At 39.3% G+C, this 20,189-nt stretch overlaps 1 protein-coding gene and 2 long non-coding RNA genes across 5 annotated transcripts; all 3 read right to left on the reverse strand.

Annotated features, from left to right (window-relative positions):
- Window positions 1–14: 14 nt before the first annotated feature.
- Window positions 15–2,263, reverse strand: LOC133727250 (uncharacterized). Of its 2 annotated transcripts, XR_009855067.1 has the most exons (5): window positions 2,168–2,263; window positions 1,990–2,084; window positions 1,851–1,902; window positions 1,324–1,384; window positions 15–223 (listed from the first exon to the last, which is right to left on the reverse strand). It is a non-coding gene; the product is annotated as an uncharacterized LOC133727250 (long non-coding RNA). The 2 variants fall into 2 exon arrangements; XR_009855066.1 differs by having other exon boundaries at window positions 1,990–2,243.
- Window positions 2,264–6,617: 4,354 nt separating this feature from the next.
- Window positions 6,618–8,952, reverse strand: LOC133727251 (uncharacterized). 2 transcript variants are annotated; one of them, XR_009855069.1, is made up of 5 exons: window positions 8,771–8,952; window positions 8,593–8,687; window positions 8,454–8,505; window positions 7,927–7,987; window positions 6,618–6,826 (listed from the first exon to the last, which is right to left on the reverse strand). It is a non-coding gene; the product is annotated as an uncharacterized LOC133727251 (long non-coding RNA). The 2 variants fall into 2 exon arrangements; XR_009855068.1 differs by having other exon boundaries at window positions 8,593–8,942.
- A 191-nt stretch (window positions 8,953–9,143) lies between these two features.
- Window positions 9,144–12,807, reverse strand: LOC133727252 (dnaJ protein ERDJ3B-like). Its single transcript, XM_062154857.1, has 8 exons — window positions 12,758–12,807; window positions 12,582–12,671; window positions 12,381–12,412; window positions 12,112–12,280; window positions 11,930–11,987; window positions 11,076–11,192; window positions 10,754–10,840; window positions 9,144–10,498 (listed from the first exon to the last, which is right to left on the reverse strand). The coding sequence occupies exons 2-8, from the start codon at window positions 12,662–12,664 to the stop codon at window positions 10,403–10,405; spliced, it is 642 nt and encodes a 213-aa protein (XP_062010841.1). The 5' UTR covers window positions 12,665–12,671; window positions 12,758–12,807; the 3' UTR covers window positions 9,144–10,402.
- Between the last annotated feature and the right edge of the window lie 7,382 nt (window positions 12,808–20,189).

Genomic DNA, 20,189 nt, shown 5'->3' on the forward strand with positions numbered 1-20,189 from the left:
ATCCATCCTTAATCTTCTGGAGCCATCTGCTCCCCAAATCACAACTCCAATTTCACAAATATCAGTCTCAACCCAAAAACAATATTAATCCCATAGGTTATCAGAGCAATACTAATCCACTAGGTAACAAAGAAAACAGAAATAGAATGAGTACGCGGAAGCAATGCTGTTGGCTATGCCTCGACTCCATGTACGCCCGACCTCAACTAATTTCGCCTGCAAACTGGGCATTTGAAACCGAAGGGCCCAGGGGAAAAGTATTGAAAAACACGTTAGCGTGAGTGGACAAAAATAAACAAATTAAAACCAAATGTATTTCATACTTTCCCACATTTATTTCTTTAAAAATCCCGATGCATGCAACAATTTAAAGAAACACAACTTTAGTTCAGCTCAAGAAAACCGACTAGCCCCGCTAGCCACAACCAAGCAAAGAGGAAAGAACTCTGATACTCAAGAAAATAAGACCAGCCCCGCTGGTTAAGGGAATTGGACTAGACCCCGCTAGCCCAGCAATAATATAATGAGTAGGGGAAGATGATAGCCATACGAATAAGCCACTCAGGCTTGGGTGATAGCCTCCCAGGCTAAAGAACTCCCATAACTCCCGTAATATACCCTTACGCCACTAAGTGTAGCGATAGGATACTGGGCTACAGAATTACTGTCACAGAGACAGTAACCTGCGCCACAAAGGCGGAAGGGCTACGGTGATCCCATCACCGCGCCACAAAGGCGGAAAATCAATGCTAGCATGATAAAATCACCCCTCAGTATGGCACAGGGAAACATAACCGAAAATCCAGTAAATCCAAAATACATAAGGCTTCCCCCATCTCTCGCAAATGCATTTCCAACGACGTGTCCCACACGCCAAGAGTATCATCATGATTCGAAACAAAACCAATTCCAAAATCATCATCGAGGCATTCCCAATGCCAAAACCGAAAGTCGATAAACAAACAAGAAATAATTCCATCGAAATCTCATTTCGAAAATCTTTCGGAGATCTCAAATCGGTGAATGAAAAATAAATATGAAATTCCGGAAATCACCTCGGAAAAGAATTCATTGAAAATCACAATATCAGAATTTCAAATAATAATTATAATCAATTTCTGAAAATCAATTCATATTCTCAAAAACAACTCATAAATCCAAATCCGAGCATAATAAGTTCATATCCGAAACTCATGAAAAATCAATGTCAAATTATAATCCAAGACAAAATATCATGTTCGATAAATAAAACGATAATTAAATAAACCAATAATTTCAAAATAAATGCATGCATCATTTACTTAAAAACAAAAGTCCACTCACAGTACTATTGGGCGACCACGCAAACGAGTTCCTTCATTTAACCGTAGCTCGCGGCATTGCCCTGTACACAATTATATTTCCGTAAACGACAATCCGATAAAATAATTACGAACCTAAACGAAACCCGAAAATCCCTATCTCCATTACTTCTCAAATTCAACCCAAATCTCTTCCACAACACCAATTCCTCAATTTATATATCCCACAACGAAAACGAAGGAAATCCGACGGCCGGATTTCCCACAATTCAATCACAAAATTTCAAACTTCGGAAATTCACAAATAATTCCAAACCCCTCCAAAATTCACCAAACTTCACATACAAGCTCTACAACAATTCTACAATTTAATGGGATAAAAACTGAAATTAAAACACTGCCCTACAGGCCTCCACGCGCCACCAACAGTGGAAGCGCGTGGGCCCCACGCGCCGGCGGCAACCACCTCCGATGGCCACCAAAATTTGGCAGCACCATCTACTCAACAAACCCAACCTCTTTCTCAACTACAACAAGTTCCAATTTTACCTGGAAGAGCTCCAATTTGGCCGGTGAAAATTTTCCAGAAATTCCAAGAACCCTAGAAATTGAAATTGTTAATTCGACCTCTACACTACAAATTGAAATGAAAGACGTTAGGGGAAATGATCTATGTCAAAAACCGAACCTTCGACGCCAATTTTGTGGCCGGAGACTGCCGGAATCGGAAAATATCGGCGTTGACTCAAAACTGCTACAGTGACCGTCCTCTTCTTCTCGTTGCTGCACCTTCCACAGTTCATATTAAGCTACGAAACGAACCCAGAAATGAAGAGAAGGAAGAGAGCTTTCCAACGACATCTTACACTTCAAAATCCGTCGCCGGATGGAGGAGTTATGGCCGGAAGAAGGTGAAGAGGTCGGAGAGGAAGAGAGAATCGGGGAGAGTAACTCGGCTATTTATAGAAACTTACTATGAACAGTAACTTTAGTATTTTGGCCATAACTTTCGTATGCGAACTCCGATTTTTACATACCACATATGCACGCGCTCGGTTTAACGTCCTCTACAACTTCCATGAAGAACATTTTCTCAAATTTTGACCCGAACAAAAAGTCATATTTTATGGCCCCCTAAAAGTACTGAAACGACAGTAAAAGTGATAGTAAATGTCGTTTACCATCCTAATGATTAGTAAACCGGTAAATTAAGATATGGGATGTTACATTCTCCCCTCCTTATAAAAATTTCGCCCTCGAAATTTGATGCTGGTTAGAAAGAAAGAACACACCAATTGATTCAAAATACCACAATCTCAAAACTTACCAACTCTAACTTAGATTAAGCTTTCCTTTTCGCAACCTCAAATCAACAACCACAGAAACTCTTATGATCCCCACTACAAAAGCAATGAAGACATGCCTATAATCCAAAATTATCAACGTCCAAAGTCGATTCACTTGTCTTGTTAAACCATGTAGCACCATAAACTCGCAAGTACATGAATTCCGGTGTAAAAGAAAATTCATTTCAATGGTTAGCTCAGATAACACATGGTATTAACGTCACAAATCACCCTGTTAAAATTATAGCATTCATAACCTTCTCACAAAAGTCGCTGAGTGAAAATCCAACCCATTTACCAACAACATTGTGATAACCATGCCACAAGATGGTCACTGCTAATCAACAATTCCAAAAGACATCACTTCCTTAGCTACCACAAGACAGCACTTCCTTGTTTGTGCTTAAGTTCCTAATCGAATGTCGTTCACGTAAAGGTCCCATAGTTGTCAAACATATAAAGGTCGACCTCAAACGAACCTATAAGTTCTTAATCAAGTAGATTATGGGGCCACTACACTTCCACTGCGCTACTCTGATATCTGACTAAAATCATTAGTCCAGCCTTGAGATGACGTTCCGAGCCGACTAAGAAAACTCATTTGATAGCTACCTTACTGGCCACACATATAACACCTCACTCAAAAACTTTTATAAATACGATAATGTGGAAAAACTTTTCTAAATCAAATGTGTCACAAGAAATTTACTATTTACAAATGCCTCCGATCAAAACTGCTAATAATTCTTACAAGTTAGTACTCGCTTAACTACCATGTCATGTACCACATCCTCAAAAATCCAGTGCAAGCAAGAATTATAACTACTAACTCTACTCCAGCTCAACGAATCATATCTGGAAGAAGATGCATCACACTCAAGTTGTTCTTAGCCGAAGCTACACTTCTTTAATAGTCATAGATCTAAAATCTGGTTGAATCCATGTCGTTCTCGTTGATCTCTGTTGCCCCAATTGATATTCTTAATCCATATACCAATGTAATTCTCACAACCGAAAACACCACTATCCGTATTATTAAATACTTGATTGGAATTCTGATCAAACTCAAATAAAATAACTTCCTTAGATAATTAGAAAAACTCTCTCTCATAACTGCTCCACCAGTCCCAAGTAGAACATTTCCAACCATCTGTCCGACATCACCTCATAACAATTCTATTACAGGTATGACATTATAGAAAAGTTCTAAATTCTGTATGTGTCAAATCCTCTAATGGATACATACCTCTAATGGACTATGATGCATCAAACAACACTAGAAATTGTTCCAAATCTGATCCAAAATCTGACCAGCAGGAAAGAAATTCAACATTTGAAAAGAAAAATCCTCAAGCCGGAATCTGGTCAAAGGCAACAATCCCCACAAAATTCACAGCATCCATTGTTGACTCAACAGTTCTAAAGTATAAATATACCTTCAAGCACTACCAAAAAGTCTTATCCACTACTAAGCAAAAATTTGCAAAAACTCTTTTGCTCAAAACAACCTGGAGAGAAAGTCGAATAATAGGCCAAATCGAAAAGCTCAAAGTCAATTAATTAAACAAATAACACTTTGCGTACCACAGAAACGAAAATCTAATTCTCAAGACAAGAAAATGAGATATCAAAGAAGTTCATTATCTAATGTTACAAGAATCACCAAAAATCAGTCATGTCAAACAACGTTGAACTTGCAAGGACTAGAATATAGTCAACTCTCCTTATTTAACTTAAGGCCAATGCTGATAAAGGACGACGGTCCTTACCGAAAAGAGGATAAGATAACCACGAATCCACTCCTCGAGCGACGCTTAACTTATAAAATTTCAGCTACAACAAGAATTCCTATGACTTTCCTGTGCTAACCAAAATTGTACCAAAAACTTTCCAAAACTTCTCATCAAGAATTAATCCAATAACATAACTCAATCATAGTAGCTCAACAATTAGTACTTAAATATCCATTGAACCCTTGATAGAACATAAGCCCAATCAATTTATTCCAACTCAACTCCTACTTCCTGTTCAAGTCGTCTTACCTTTAGATAAGTGGTGACCGGATTTCATTCATACCAACAACTTCCTATACATTTCCAATTAAAGGTCACCACGGTGGCAAAGTTCGCTCAATTCCTCCCAAGGAATCCATTACGTATATTCGATTCAAGCAATAATCAATCCCCCAAGGTAGCTAACACAATTCACAAGATCTTTCCTGAACAATCCTTTATATATATCATAGGACACCCGTCCAACATCTTGTAGCACACCAAGCGATATCCGGATCCGAATGTGGTCCCACCACAATAATGATCCAATTTCCTCAAAGTAATCAACACTAAAGTACATCACTTAAAGTATGCTACAATACCTTCCACCCAAAATAACAAGAGTCCTGGTCAAACCTTGACTTAAAATATTTCCGGAACTAACTGAAAACTTATTTCCTTAAAGTTATTCCACCAACCGCTAATATCATATCACAACCCATCCGTCAGGCAAAACTTCCACCAAGAGCCTATCACAATTCAACCTTCAAGGCTCCATAATTCAAAACTCGAATCAAATTCCATATCACATAGTAATTCCGTTCGAACTTCTATGGACACCCAACAAGGTCATTACCGCTATTCCCCAAACTTATGTGTAACTGTTTCACTCAAAAGCGGATAACCAAGGACACCCATTTGCATAATATCACATACGAAGAGTTGATTCCAACTCTCCCAATTATTTACCGACCAAAACAGTAACTCTATTATAAAACCTTAAGCATTCTACCAATTTCTAGAACTTCAAACACATAACTATAAAAACCCACTCATGTTCATCTCCCTACTCGATACCATCCAAGACTCAGGTAGACAAAACTATAAGTTGTGGTATCTAAAGTCAATTTCTTTTATTCCGAGCAAAACTATGCTCATACACCCTGGTTAGGTCAACGACCCAAATCGACAATTTTTAAAAAAATTTCATTCTATTTAAAATTCTCATTTACTGTTATCTCTTCCCACTTACCAACATCAGTGACCATAGCCACTTGAAAACACAGCCTCTAGACATAACAACCCAGGACATCTCTTTTCAATTTTCTCTGTTGTCTACCGGAGAGTGATGCGTAATGATGCCGACATAAGGTGTCCAGTTGAGATACATTTCAATGTGGATTCTCTATAAATGATTTCCAACAATGAGATTCACAAAGAATCTCCATCGAATTCCAGTAATATTCCTCATGCCGCTCACAGAGCCGATCGTATCAAGTAAAACATTCTCCAAAACTCAATTCAATGTTAGAACCATCATTATTACTAATTTCAATTCTCCAAAACCGGATTCTAAAACAGTTATAATACTCAGAGACAGCCCAAAACAATGGTCGTTCATCTCTACCAATAAAGTACAATATAAAACTCCGATCTCGCACCTTAACCATGCCCCAACAACTTGTCAGCATCGAGGAAGGGATAACCATAACATTTCCTCGAATCACATTTCATAGCACAACTCGAATCTGTAGAGTAGCCTTACTCTACCAATACCAGGGAAAGGTGCATATGTAAGGAGACCAATACGCAGCGGAATCCCTAAGAGGTCGGCGTACAAGAGGCATAGCACCAGAAGAAAACCAACTAGCTTTGTACCTTACACACCTGATGAATACCACAGTACCGAAGAGTACACGATGGGGAACCGCTGCAGTCGGGCCATCACTCGAGAGGTACTGGGCAACACCAAGCATATAAGGTAACAGAATAGAAACGAGTCTACAGAACCTAACAACCTAATGCTCTGATACCAACTGACAGGACCCGCCCCAGATTTCACCCTGAAATCCGAAGTGGCCCTGCGGGGCCCACTTTAGAAGAGATTCTACCAAAAATTTGGCGGAACTTCCCCTAAAAGTAGGCTACCCAAAACCTGTAGGAAAACATTTACACTTCTAAATCATCCATCCTTAATCTTCTGGAGCCATCTGCTCCCCAAATCACAACTCCAATTTCACAAATATCAGTCTCAACCCAAAAACAATATTAATCCCATAGGTTATCAGAGCAATACTAATCCACTAGGTAACAAAGAAAACAGAAATAGAATGAGTACGCGGAAGCAATGCTGTTGGCTATGCCTCGACTCCATGTACGCCCGACCTCAACTAATTTCGCCTGCAAACTGGGCATTTGAAACCGAAGGGCCCAGGGGAAAAGTATTGAAAAACACGTTAGCGTGAGTGGACAAAAATAAACAAATTAAAACCAAATGTATTTCATACTTTCCCACATTTATTTCTTTAAAAATCCCGATGCATGCAACAATTTAAAGAAACACAACTTTAGTTCAGCTCAAGAAAACCGACTAGCCCCGCTAGCCACAACCAAGCAAAGAGGAAAGAACTCTGATACTCAAGAAAATAAGACCAGCCCCGCTGGTTAAGGGAATTGGACTAGACCCCGCTAGCCCAGCAATAATATAATGAGTAGGGGAAGATGATAGCCATACGAATAAGCCACTCAGGCTTGGGTGATAGCCTCCCAGGCTAAAGAACTCCCATAACTCCCGTAATATACCCTTACGCCACTAAGTGTAGCGATAGGATACTGGGCTACAGAATTACTGTCACAGAGACAGTAACCTGCGCCACAAAGGCGGAAGGGCTACGGTGATCCCATCACCGCGCCACAAAGGCGGAAAATCAATGCTAGCATGATAAAATCACCCCTCAGTATGGCACAGGGAAACATAACCGAAAATCCAGTAAATCCAAAATACATAAGGCTTCCCCCATCTCTCGCAAATGCATTTCCAACGACGTGTCCCACACGCCAAGAGTATCATCATGATTCGAAACAAAACCAATTCCAAAATCATCATCGAGGCATTCCCAATGCCAAAACCGAAAGTCGATAAACAAACAAGAAATAATTCCATCGAAATCTCATTTCGAAAATCTTTCGGAGATCTCAAATCGGTGAATGAAAAATAAATATGAAATTCCGGAAATCACCTCGGAAAAGAATTCATTGAAAATCACAATATCAGAATTTCAAATAATAATTATAATCAATTTCTGAAAATCAATTCATATTCTCAAAAACAACTCATAAATCCAAATCCGAGCATAATAAGTTCATATCCGAAACTCATGAAAAATCAATGTCAAATTATAATCCAAGACAAAATATCATGTTCGATAAATAAAACGATAATTAAATAAACCAATAATTTCAAAATAAATGCATGCATCATTTACTTAAAAACAAAAGTCCACTCACAGTACTATTGGGCGACCACGCAAACGAGTTCCTTCATTTAACCGTAGCTCGCGGCATTGCCCTGTACACAATTATATTTCCGTAAACGACAATCCGATAAAATAATTACGAACCTAAACGAAACCCGAAAATCCCTATCTCCATTACTTCTCAAATTCAACCCAAATCTCTTCCACAACACCAATTCCTCAATTTATATATCCCACAACGAAAACGAAGGAAATCCGACGGCCGGATTTCCCACAATTCAATCACAAAATTTCAAACTTCGGAAATTCACAAATAATTCCAAACCCCTCCAAAATTCACCAAACTTCACATACAAGCTCTACAACAATTCTACAATTTAATGGGATAAAAACTGAAATTAAAACACTGCCCTACAGGCCTCCACGCGCCACCAACAGTGGAAGCGCGTGGGCCCCACGCGCCGGCGGCAACCACCTCCGATGGCCACCAAAATTTGGCAGCACCATCTACTCAACAAACCCAACCTCTTTCTCAACTACAACAAGTTCCAATTTTACCTGGAAGAGCTCCAATTTGGCCGGTGAAAATTTTCCAGAAATTCCAAGAACCCTAGAAATTGAAATTGTTAATTCGACCTCTACACTACAAATTGAAATGAAAGACGTTAGGGGAAATGATCTATGTCAAAAACCGAACCTTCGACGCCAATTTTGTGGCCGGAGACTGCCGGAATCGGAAAATATCGGCGTTGACTCAAAACTGCTACAGTGACCGTCCTCTTCTTCTCGTTGCTGCACCTTCCACAGTTCATATTAAGCTACGAAACGAACCCAGAAATGAAGAGAAGGAAGAGAGCTTTCCAACGACATCTTACACTTCAAAATCCGTCGCCGGATGGAGGAGTTATGGCCGGAAGAAGGTGAAGAGGTCGGAGAGGAAGAGAGAATCGGGGAGAGTAACTCGGCTATTTATAGAAACTTACTATGAACAGTAACTTTAGTATTTTGGCCATAACTTTCGTATACGAACTCCGATTTTTACATACCACATATGCACGCGCTCGGTTTAACGTCCTCTACAACTTCCATGAAGAACATTTTCTCAAATTTTGACCCGAACAAAAAGTCATATTTTATGGCCCCCTAAAAGTACTGAAACGACAGTAAAAGTGATAGTAAATGTCGTTTACCATCCTAATGATTAGTAAACCGGTAAATTAAGATACGGGATGTTACACAAAAGGCCATTATACATTATACATTATGCATGTATCGAAAAGCTCAAATTCCTAATGTGCAGCTTACCAAAAGAAGAAAAAAATCTCCTATTTTGATCTCTCTCCCCTGCAGCTCAAAATGAGTACTTGACTCATACACAAGAGACAATCACTCAATTAACACAACTATTATAATGATGGCATATCAATTAACACTCAATTAACATAACTATTATTATAATGATGGCATATCAATTAACACGAGACACTCATATAGTAAAGTAGTAAACCCAGACAATCATATAGCTAATCATATATCAATTAACACAATCATATAGCTAATCATATATCAATTAACACAAGAGATAATCAGATAGCTACTCGGCCTCAATATAGTAGAAGTAGATCTTATATTTTGAACAGGGGATAAATTTAACCCACCACAAGCTATTACTTTCTTACTATTTCTGGATTCTTGTCCAGTTATTCTATTAAGAACAGGGGATAAATTTAACCCACCAAGATATTGTTGCCTCTCCTAACAGGTCCTGGCAGAGTCTTCACACACCCAAAAAAAAATATTATTCACTCAATCAATTAATCAAACCACAATAAAGTAACCAAGATAAACTGCAGAAATGTTATTTACCCTTGCTTTGCTTCTGAGATCCATACCAGATCCACCAATCCTGTTTACAATTGGTTCTATAACATACTCTGACAGTCTCCTCATCACATAGATAAGCTCCTGCTACAATGGTGTCCTGGACATGACTCTCCACATAATCCGAAGGGCACAGTACAGCACCAACACCACCTTGAGCATAATTTGTATTACTTTCATGAGGCTCAGCCTTGGTAATGACAGCAACAGATCCATGTTTTGCCACTTCCAAGGCATAGCGGAGGCCAGCAACTCCACCACCAATAACAGTAAAATCGAAGAATTTAGTGGAACCATCTCGCAAACTTGATGAAGTGATGGTTCTTAAGGGCTTTGAGCTCTCATTAATTGGAGATTGGGAGGAGTTACATCTCTGAATTTGCAAGAACTTTGAAACCCCACACGACTTGGATGTGGATGGTTATACAATAAAGCATAATGATAAGTTAAGCTGTCTAAAATCCCACATTTTGCTATCAAAGAGGCAATCTCACTACTACCATTAAACACTTAAATGATGTTGGAGTTCATGAGAGAGTGAATGTATTTGGCATTGTATCATCAATATGCGTGCAATAAAAACCTCTACGCATAAAAAATGGTATCTGAGATGCTTCAATATGGCGTTATATAAACCAAGGTGGTAAGGTCAAAGCACTGACTTTTAAATCTCCAGGTTCTCCATCAATTATGGGTTCACCATCCTCATAGAAAACCACCTCCTGCAACAAATATTAAGCAAATAAAGTTACTACCTAAAAAAAAGAATATATTTCAGTAAATATGGAATGATACTTTTAAGTCTTAAATTAGGCATCGGCATAATCAAATCACCAACATGCACATGAAACAGAACTAAATAAATGGAAACATAGGATTTGATTTTCTCTGTAAATGCACAAGGAAGAAGTACCCCTTGTTTACTGATATAACCAAATTCCAAATCTTCGAAGAAAATATGAAGAATGAAAGCTTACTTGTCCATCTTGCATCCCTTTCTCAATATCAACAGTGATGAAATATCCCTCCCTTTCATATTTAACATTGTTACATTGTTCGCAAACCTGAAAGAGCTCTTCACGAGTGTTCATTAAGGTTAATATAGTAGTATAATTGGTAAAAGTAAGTCACACACAAAATAAATTGTTCCATGCAGAAGAAGGGGCATGCTTGTGAAAACTCTTTACCAAGAATGGAAGAACGACTTCTTTATTCAGCTAAATATATGGTCGTTCTCTCCAAACTTTTTATTTTTTTAAATCATATAGTGACGGAAGAAATGTTTGTTCGAGCATATACCTGTTCCGTCATCTGTTGGAACATTCCCAGACCGATTTGCCTGTGATAGACCTCATTTCTACAGTTACAATGTCTCTTTCCTGGTGTTGGCTTTATAACGTTCTTCTCCCTCCAAACCTGAGAAAGCCCAGATAAGAAGCCATGCACAAATAAAAAGATCAGACCATCGGAAAACTTAGTTTCTCCTTTCATGTTATAAGAATAGACGACAGAGATAAACAGTAACCAAATCCCCCACCCTACACACACACACATATACAGATACCATGTTGAAAGACGCAACCAATACTGTGTACGGCTTCAATAATTCTAAGCATGACGTGTTCAGACAAGGCTTTTACACATTTGATTCAGAGGCTTACAGACTTGGCTCTTATACACATTGTCATTCAGAGGCTTACAGGCTTGGCTCTTTTTTAGCTAGAATTAGCTTATGGCCCATGATTTGGACACTTCAAATGTAGCAAATAAACATATTTCCAAATTGTAGGTGAATGATTTCATGTCAAATTGTATTACAATGCTTAGTATGGAATTCAGATCCACATGTGCACAATTAATTTCAGAAAAATGTGGAATGCTGCATGACTAAGGCAGTGATAAGGTACCATGAAAGCTCACTAAGTGTGACCCAAGAAGCCTTTCTACAGCCTTGTGCGTTGAAGTCCCTTACTCTGAAATGCAGTTTACCAGTTCCAGCTGGTATACAAGTTGTCATTGCTCCTTCTGTATATACTGAGCCAGCTGCTATTTGCAGATAAGTTGCAAAAGCTACTAGAAATTTACTAGCCATTGAAGAAAGGTAGAAGAATTCGAGAACATCTTGGAGTATTAGCTGCAGGGCATACACATACCTGGTGGTTACCATTCTCCTCGCTTCCATCTGATGAACCCTCGCTGCCACTTTCAGCACTGTTAACGAGAAAGTTTACAGTCAGACTGGGTACAGCATCAATAAACTATCTTTAACCAATGTAAAATGGTAAAGACTCAAGAGCAATCTGAAGCTTGTAAAAAAGGCATAAAGACCATTGACCTTTGTGAAGCTCCATCATTTCCAGAACCAGAAGTTGCTTTTCCACTCTCCCCAGCCTTAACTGTACTTCCTGCAGCTCCCTTGGGTTTTTTTTGGCTGAAGCTCGCTCTTTCCCATCTGCGCCCTTCCCTTCCGACTCTGGATTTGTTGGTGGTACTGAAGTAGGAGTCTAACAAAAGTAGATGAAACCAATTAGTTAATCAAGTTGAAACCACCTAATATGATATTGATGATGCAAGATATGTACCATCAGAGGAAGAACATCATACCGTGACCATACCCGGATGAGCATAAACTCCACCTGGAGGATACATAGAACAGGAGTTCCATAAGGCGGCATCATAGGATGCTGAAAATTAGTAAACCCCAAAAGTGAACAAAAATTAAAAACTACATTCCTCCTCATAAGAAACAGTAAATAAATGCCTGCAACAGAACTTGTATGTCTCTACTATAGAAGAAGACCTCACCTGGGCTCCCCACATATATGGGTGCGGTGCTGGTGAAGCAACAGAGGAGGCGAAAAAGGGCGGTGGAGCAGCTCCAGCACCATAATAACCCTGAACAAAAAGAATGACTAGTAAGCAATTAAACTAATTCACCAAGACATCAAATTTATCTACCTTCTTATTTCACAAGAAATTACCTATCGATCCAGAATGTGTTTTCGTCATGATCGAACCTGCATAGAGCTGGACCAATCAGGATACATGATTAAAACTCCGAAAACGAAATCTGGACTATTTATGAGGAGAAAGGAAGCCATACCTTAGCTGTAGAAGCTTGTTTGGAATGCTTGTTCGGAAGGTAAAAACCCGTTAGCTCAACGGGTATTAACAACTTAAACCTGGCAGGTATGTTGGTAACTCGTGAACAATTTTTTTATTTTTTTTTAGAGTTTACCCTATTGAACAATAGTTTTTCTCAATCACGTCAATCTCGATCTTTCCGACCTCCAATTCAGGTCAGTAACTCTGAGCCAACCGGAGTCCAAAACCAAATGATCATTTACCTAATTTCTGCTTAACAATTGCCCACTTGCACAACGAAGAGTTTAAAAACCCCATTTACCCAAAACACTCTAAGAGATTATTTCCATATTATCCAATTAATTCTTTTTTTATTCTTTTTATTTATGTTTAGGACTTTTTTGCCCTCTCCTTCTTTCTCACTTAGAGAGAGAAGTCATTGGTTACCTTGCCGGACTCCGGTGACTAGTGGCCGGCCTCGGACTCCGGTGACATGAATTAGGCGACCGGTGACCGGAATCCGGCGACCGGGGACTAATAATACCCAGTAACAATATTATTGCCCCCCAGTAATCATATTATTGCCCCCCAATAATCATATTATTGCCTCCCAAAAATCATATTATTTTCTCCAATAATCATATTATTGTCGTCCAGTGAATTGTATGAACTCTCAAAACCTAAATGAATACACTACATGCACAATTGATCAATTATAATCATATTATTGTCTTCCAATAATCATATTATTGCCACCAAATAATCATATTATTGCTTCCTAATAATCATGTTATTGCCCCAATAATGATATTATTACCCTCCAATAATCATATAATTGCCCTCAAATGAACCATTACAGATACAAAAAAAAAATAAAAAAAATATCATTATACCAAAAAAACAAAAACAAAAATCATCTGGCCACCCAGGAATTGATCTGGGCACCCACCGGACTGTGAGGAGTCGTCGGAGCGTATTTCACGTTGGAGCGGAGTCGATTCGGCCTGGGTTCGGAGTCGGATCGGAGTTGGGGGCTGAGTTGTGGCTGTGGGCCTTGGATCGGTGGATCTGTGGTTTGGTTGTTGGTGACGCCGGAGGTGGATCGATCGAGGTTGGCCTGAAGCTGAAAGTGGGGTGCCGGGACAGCCATGGCAGTAAGAGAGAGAGAGTCTGGTTCGGTGACGGCGGCGCTTGGGGGTTGAGCTCCGATCTGGGGGCTGGCTTGAGGGACCTATGACGGTTGACGATCGTTTCTGATGGCAGTGGGGACTGGATGGAGGTGGTGGCCCGAAGCCTGAGGTGGGGCGCCGGAGCAGAGAGATAGAGAGAGAACGGAGCCTGGTGTGGTGCGCGGCACAGAGAGAGAGAGTCTGAGAGGAAAGAGTTATTATAGGGGCAAAACTGTCACTAGAGGTTAGATTGGGTAAATGGGGTTAAAAAACTCTTGCTGGAGTAAGTGGGCAATTTTTGTTCTAAAATTGGGTAAGTGGTCACGGCCCCAATGGATTATTGTGACTAAGTCTCATCAACGGGCCGGGCTTTATTGTAAATCGAAGGATCCAAGCCCGTCCATATAAAGCGGACCTTACGGACTTTTTCGGGCCAGGCCTTGCGGACTTTATTTACAAATAAATCTTTAAAGATACTACGTTTCAAAAAAAATAATAATAATAATAATCTTTAAAGATACTAATTTTTTTATAAACCTATATTTATATATCATACACTCCAATGAGCAACCTCTATCAATTCAAAGAAAATGGGAAAACCGACCGTTGAATGTGTGATTATTACAATAAATTATGAGTGTGGTAAAAAATTTAGCCAATTTTACTATATGTTCGAATCCGATCGAATTGGTCAACCGTTGTCATTTGTATGTCTTCTTGGTTGACCGATGGTGCGACGACCGCGAAACGTGCTTATTTTTTTACATCACGTCTGTAAATATCTCATAGATGGATGTGCGAAAATTTCAATTTTAATTATAAAGACGTTGGTCTATATCAATTTGCTTCCTAACGTTGTATAACTTATACATTGCATTTAAATTGTTGAGGTTCATTCTAAAGCAACTATGAAGTGGAAAATGAACTTTGAGAAACCAACCGCTCGATGGAGAGATTGAACTGTTTTATGGTGGTTGTAAAAAATCCAGCTAATTTGGTTCTCGTTTCGAATTCGATCAACTAGGTCAAACTTAGTTATTCTTATAAACCTATATTTATATATCATACACTCCAAAGAGCAACCCCTATCAATTCAAAGAAAATGGAAAAATCGACCGTTGGATGAGATTATTATAATAAATTATGAGTCTGGTAAAAAATTTAGCCAATTTCACCATATTTTCGAATCCGATCAAATTGGTCAACCTTCGTCATGATATGTAGAATATATATGCACATATATAAAAGTATGAGAACTTCCACACACATATATAAACACACACACACACACACCCTAAGATCTTTCAATCTTGTTTAGATCTTGGAATATTGGCTTAATCTCAGGGTGTTTTTTCCTCTAAAAATATCTCAGGCATAATGACCTAGCCTGCCGTTTGAATATCAAGAAAAGGCTATTGCATATACATTTTCTTCTTCTATCATCAGTAACTGCATGCATGACCTATATATCATCACCAAAATTATAAAATAAAACAGTTGAATCCGTGGGTAAGGATTCTGGTACACTACAGTACTGTCAGCTGAGCTATGTCATCATTCATGAAGGTTCTAAACTTAATTAATTATCCTAGCTAGATACATCAACATCTACCTGTTCCAAAGTTCAAAAGTGTAGAAACCTAACTGTTCCCTGATCATTGACGTACGTTGAAAATAGCCTAAGACTATGAGTTGGGCCAGCAAGAGATTGACATGTCAGTGCACCCAGGATAAGAAGAGATCATGTGTTATTGAAATTATATTTTGTAGCGCGAAATTTAATTCATTATGATATTATCTTAATATATTTTTGGGCAAATTACTGGTCACTCCCTCAACTTTTGGGGAGTCGACAGTTCAGTCCCTCGTATCATAATTTTAACAAATAACTCCCTATACATTGAAATCTCACACAATTTGGTCTAAAATGACCATTTTATCCCTAACTTTTTTTTTTCTTTTTTTTTCTATCCTCTCTCTCACTTCCTCTCTTTTTTTTTAATTATTTATTTTTTCTCTGTTTATCTTTTCTTCTTCGTCCTCTCTCTCTCTCCTCATTCACTGGCTCAATGTCGTGCCCTCTTGTTCCTCCTTTCTCTTCTTGTTGTCCTCTACGCCCAGATCGAAACCCTCGCTCCGCCTCACACCCATATCTCCAATCCCAAGCTTCTTTACTTGTCTGATCTCTATTTTCTCTCTCCCAAACCTTATCAGAGCCTTTCATGATGACGACGATGACGAGCATAGTGGCCGCTGCGTGCGGTGGAGGAGGCGAGGATCGGGTGCTCGCGGCGGCGCAACATATAATGAAGAGCCTGGGCAACACGTCGAAGGAGGTGAGGGAGGATATGTTGTTGATCTTCTCCAGCTTTGATAACCGGCAGTCGAATTTGACCAATATGATCAATGATGAATCGAAGGAGGAGGACGACCGATTCAAGGAGGAGAAGAAGGTGATTTTCTGGTGGGAGGCTGATCACGACGCAATGAGGAGTGTTGTACCTTGCGAGGAGTGGCTGCACGAGTCAACGGAGTATTTGTTAGTCGTGGATGAGATCCTCAGACCACCATGGCCGTGGTGCTTATTTTTCTGTTCTAATCTGATTTTAAAATTGGGATTGTGAAATTGTGATTGTGTAGATTCATAGGGATGAGGAGATATTGAATTTGGTGTTTGTTTGGGCCCGTGAGGGCTCCGAGTTGAAGGGGGATGTTTCAGCTACTTTCATAGGCGGCCTCATGGCGGTGGAGTATTTGGTGGGCTAGGAGATCGGAGAACGAGTAGCAAATGGCGAAGTCAGAGAACGAGTAGTGTAGGGGCGGAGGCAGAGGCGGCCTCATGGTGGCGAAATCGAAGAAGTAGCAGTAAATAGAGTTTAGGGATGATCATTTGAGAGAGGAGGGAGATAAACAGAAGGAGAGAGGAGGGATAAGCAGAAGGAGGAGAAAGATGGGGAAGAAGAAGAGATAAACAAAATGAGAGAGGAGGGATAAGTAGAAGGAGGAGAAAGATGGGGAAGAAGAAGAGATAAACAGAAAATAAATAAATAATAAAAAAAAAAGAGGAAGTGAGAGAGAGGATAGAAAAAAAAGAAAAGAAAAAAAAGTTAGGGGTAAAATGGTCATTTGGACCAAATTGTGTGAGATTTGAATGTATAGGGAGTTATTTGTTAAAATTATGATACGAGGGACTGAACTGTCGACTCCCCAAAAGTTGAGGGAGTGACCAGTAATTTGCCCTATATTTTTTTGATGATTCTATCATGTAGAATTTTTAATCAATGAATCTAAAATAAAATGAAAAACAATGATATTTGGATAACAAAATGTAAAGACTACAGAAAAAAAAATATTATGTTGCTTCAGATTCAAACAATTTGCATAGAATTAGTCATGGGATGAACATGGTGACCCCATGAACCAAGGATGCCATTTTCATTAAAGATGTCATCATGTCAAGGCATTGAAAAAGGACTATTATAAAAACACCCCATGAATAGATAATTGCATTTAACTATAAAGAATTTCATTCACATGCACGAAATAAATTATTAGTGGTTGCATTGCATGGCTGAGATGTATACTGAATTATGAATCAAGTTAGGTAAAGTGTCTTGATATAATGATATAGTGTTTCTTCACGTCCTCGAAGGGATCTGAAATTTTGAAAAAACAAATTGTGAAAACGAGCAAGTTCTATAACACTGTCTGTCGAGTATTAAAATTTTAGAGCCGGAGATCGTTACATTACTTAAAGCGGCAAAATGCCAGAGTAGCTTAAAAAACGAGCAATATGAATGGCTAACTAAGTTGTGGTTCTGAGCCTTGAAGAATGAGAGAGAAGAAAGAGAAAGAGAGCCACCTTCACATTGAGAGCACAGTGGGTCACTAAAAGTAGAAAACAATGGAGGATCAACCATCAGCTTCTTTGAGTCATTGTCAACCAGAAAAGGGTTCATGGGGTTTTTGACATTTAGTGGAGTGCGGTGGAGAAATGGTGGAGGACCCACGTTGAGAGAAACAAAAGCACATTTGAGCATTAAATTCAATGCAATTCGATAGTTGAATACAACAGCCTCTTCCAAAATTGGGTCTGCGTTTTGATTCCTCCCATCTTCAAAAATCTGTCTTTTTTGGTGGCCTTTAAGGAAAAAAGCAAGGTAAATAAGAAAAAAACCAATTTTTCTGTTACCCTTTTGGTATTTGGACCTGAATTTTGCTTTAGATTGAAGTAGTTGGTGTCCTTTTTAGTTTTTACTCTTCTTTACTAAATTGGTTGGTTGTATGACTTTGTTCAAACAAAGGTCGAGGCTTTGATCGATTTGCAGGGTGGGAGAATATCTTTTCGGGGTCCTCATAAAAGTCATTGGTGACCATGCATCTTGGGAATTGGGAATTTTATCTGATCTGGGATTTATCAGATTCTACTACGGTCTCTGCAGATTCTTAAATCTATTTTATCTGTACCCTATATATATCAGTCCGGCTACGGTGCGGACGTCCTTACCGTGCGGACGGTACGAATTTCCAGTTTTCCCCCACTTTCCGATCACATTTTCACATCTTAACCGTTCAGTTTTTAGGTCCTAATGTATAGATCACCTCTGCAAAATTTCAGCTAATTTGGTGATCGTAAAGGCATCCAAAACTGTAAATTACAACAATGTACACGAACGGTTTCGGTTCGTTCGTGTAAATTGCAGTTTTGGATGCCTTAACGATCACCAAATTGGCTGAAATTTTGTAGAGATGATCTATACATTAGGACCTAAAAACTGAACGGTTAAGATCAAAATATGTGATCGGAAAGTGGATGAAAACCGGAAATCCGTACCGAAATTTCAGTACGGACGTCCGCACCTAAGAAAAATCATATATATATATATATATATATACATGTGTGTGTGTGTGTGTGTGTGTGATTGAAGAACAAATACAAAACCAGAATCAATCAAACTATGCAAGAAAATATTAATTCTTGGAGATGAAGTCCATGTCTCCAGTACATCATTTGGTTATTATATAGCTCAGGGAGATTGGAAGAATGGTAGTTGAGATCAAGATATATATATATATACACACACACACATATATATATATATATAATAGTTTATGGGCTTTTACTGGCCGGGTCGGATTTTTGCGGGTTTTTTGACGGGCCGGCCCTCTACCCACATAGGTGAGCTTTTGCGGGCTTTTTAACAGATCAGACTGGGTTTTTGGCCCTGCGGACCAGCGGGCCTCTATCGGCCCACTTGATCCGCGGGTTTTTGGATGATGCCCACTTGAAGGAAAATAAGCCAAGAAGGGATCTGGAATCTTTCTCTGGGTTTAGGCTAAAAAATTGGACCTCGACGAGATTGGGGTCGTTGGTCCACGTGTCAACCCTGACCTTTGGTCATCAAGGCGTCAAAAGTGTCGATCCTAAAAAAGACCTGCGTGTAAAGCCCCACAGTTTAAATTTAGGGAAAATTTCACAAACAGTACACCAAGTAAAGGCCACTAATAATTTTTATACATAAAGTTTCAAACCAATCATTTCGGTACACAAAATCTGAAACTCAACTCACTATCAGTACACGACGTCAATGTCGCCGTTAATTTAACACCAAAATATATATTATGCCCTCAATTCTATTTTTTTTTTTAATAATTTTTTTTCTGTTCTTTTTTTTTCCTTCGTTTTTATCTCTTTCTTCTTCCTTTTTCCGGCTCCACGAAACCCACCTCTGTTTTCACTAGGCTAGTCTCTTCAATTTCAGAATCCCTCTTCATCTTTCTCTTCGTGGACTTTGAACTTGAGATGGAAGTTTTATCAGCACTGCCCCCTCCAAAAAGTTGTTCTAAGCTTTGAGAGAGAAAGGAGAGGTAGAAACCCTGAGCTGAGAGACATAAAGGGGAAAGTGTGATCGAAATCGAATGGTGGCACAGACCCCGGAAGCTTACTGGTTTTGCTTCCCGTAGCAACACCAGATCTGAGCTCCGACCGCGCAGCTCTCTCCACTCTGCCATCGGCGGCCGGACCCTCCTCTGGGATGTAACCCGCCCCAGCCCATGTTCCTGTGCCAGAATCAACGCCCGCGATACTCTTCAATTTGGGGTTACTTGTAGAGGAACTTGTTCTCCGACGAAATCCCAGAGTTTCTGTACAGGTTGCATG

This window comes from Rosa rugosa, chromosome 1 (assembly GCF_958449725.1).
Source record: "Rosa rugosa chromosome 1, drRosRugo1.1, whole genome shotgun sequence".
NCBI lineage: Eukaryota > Viridiplantae > Streptophyta > Magnoliopsida > Rosales > Rosaceae > Rosa > Rosa rugosa.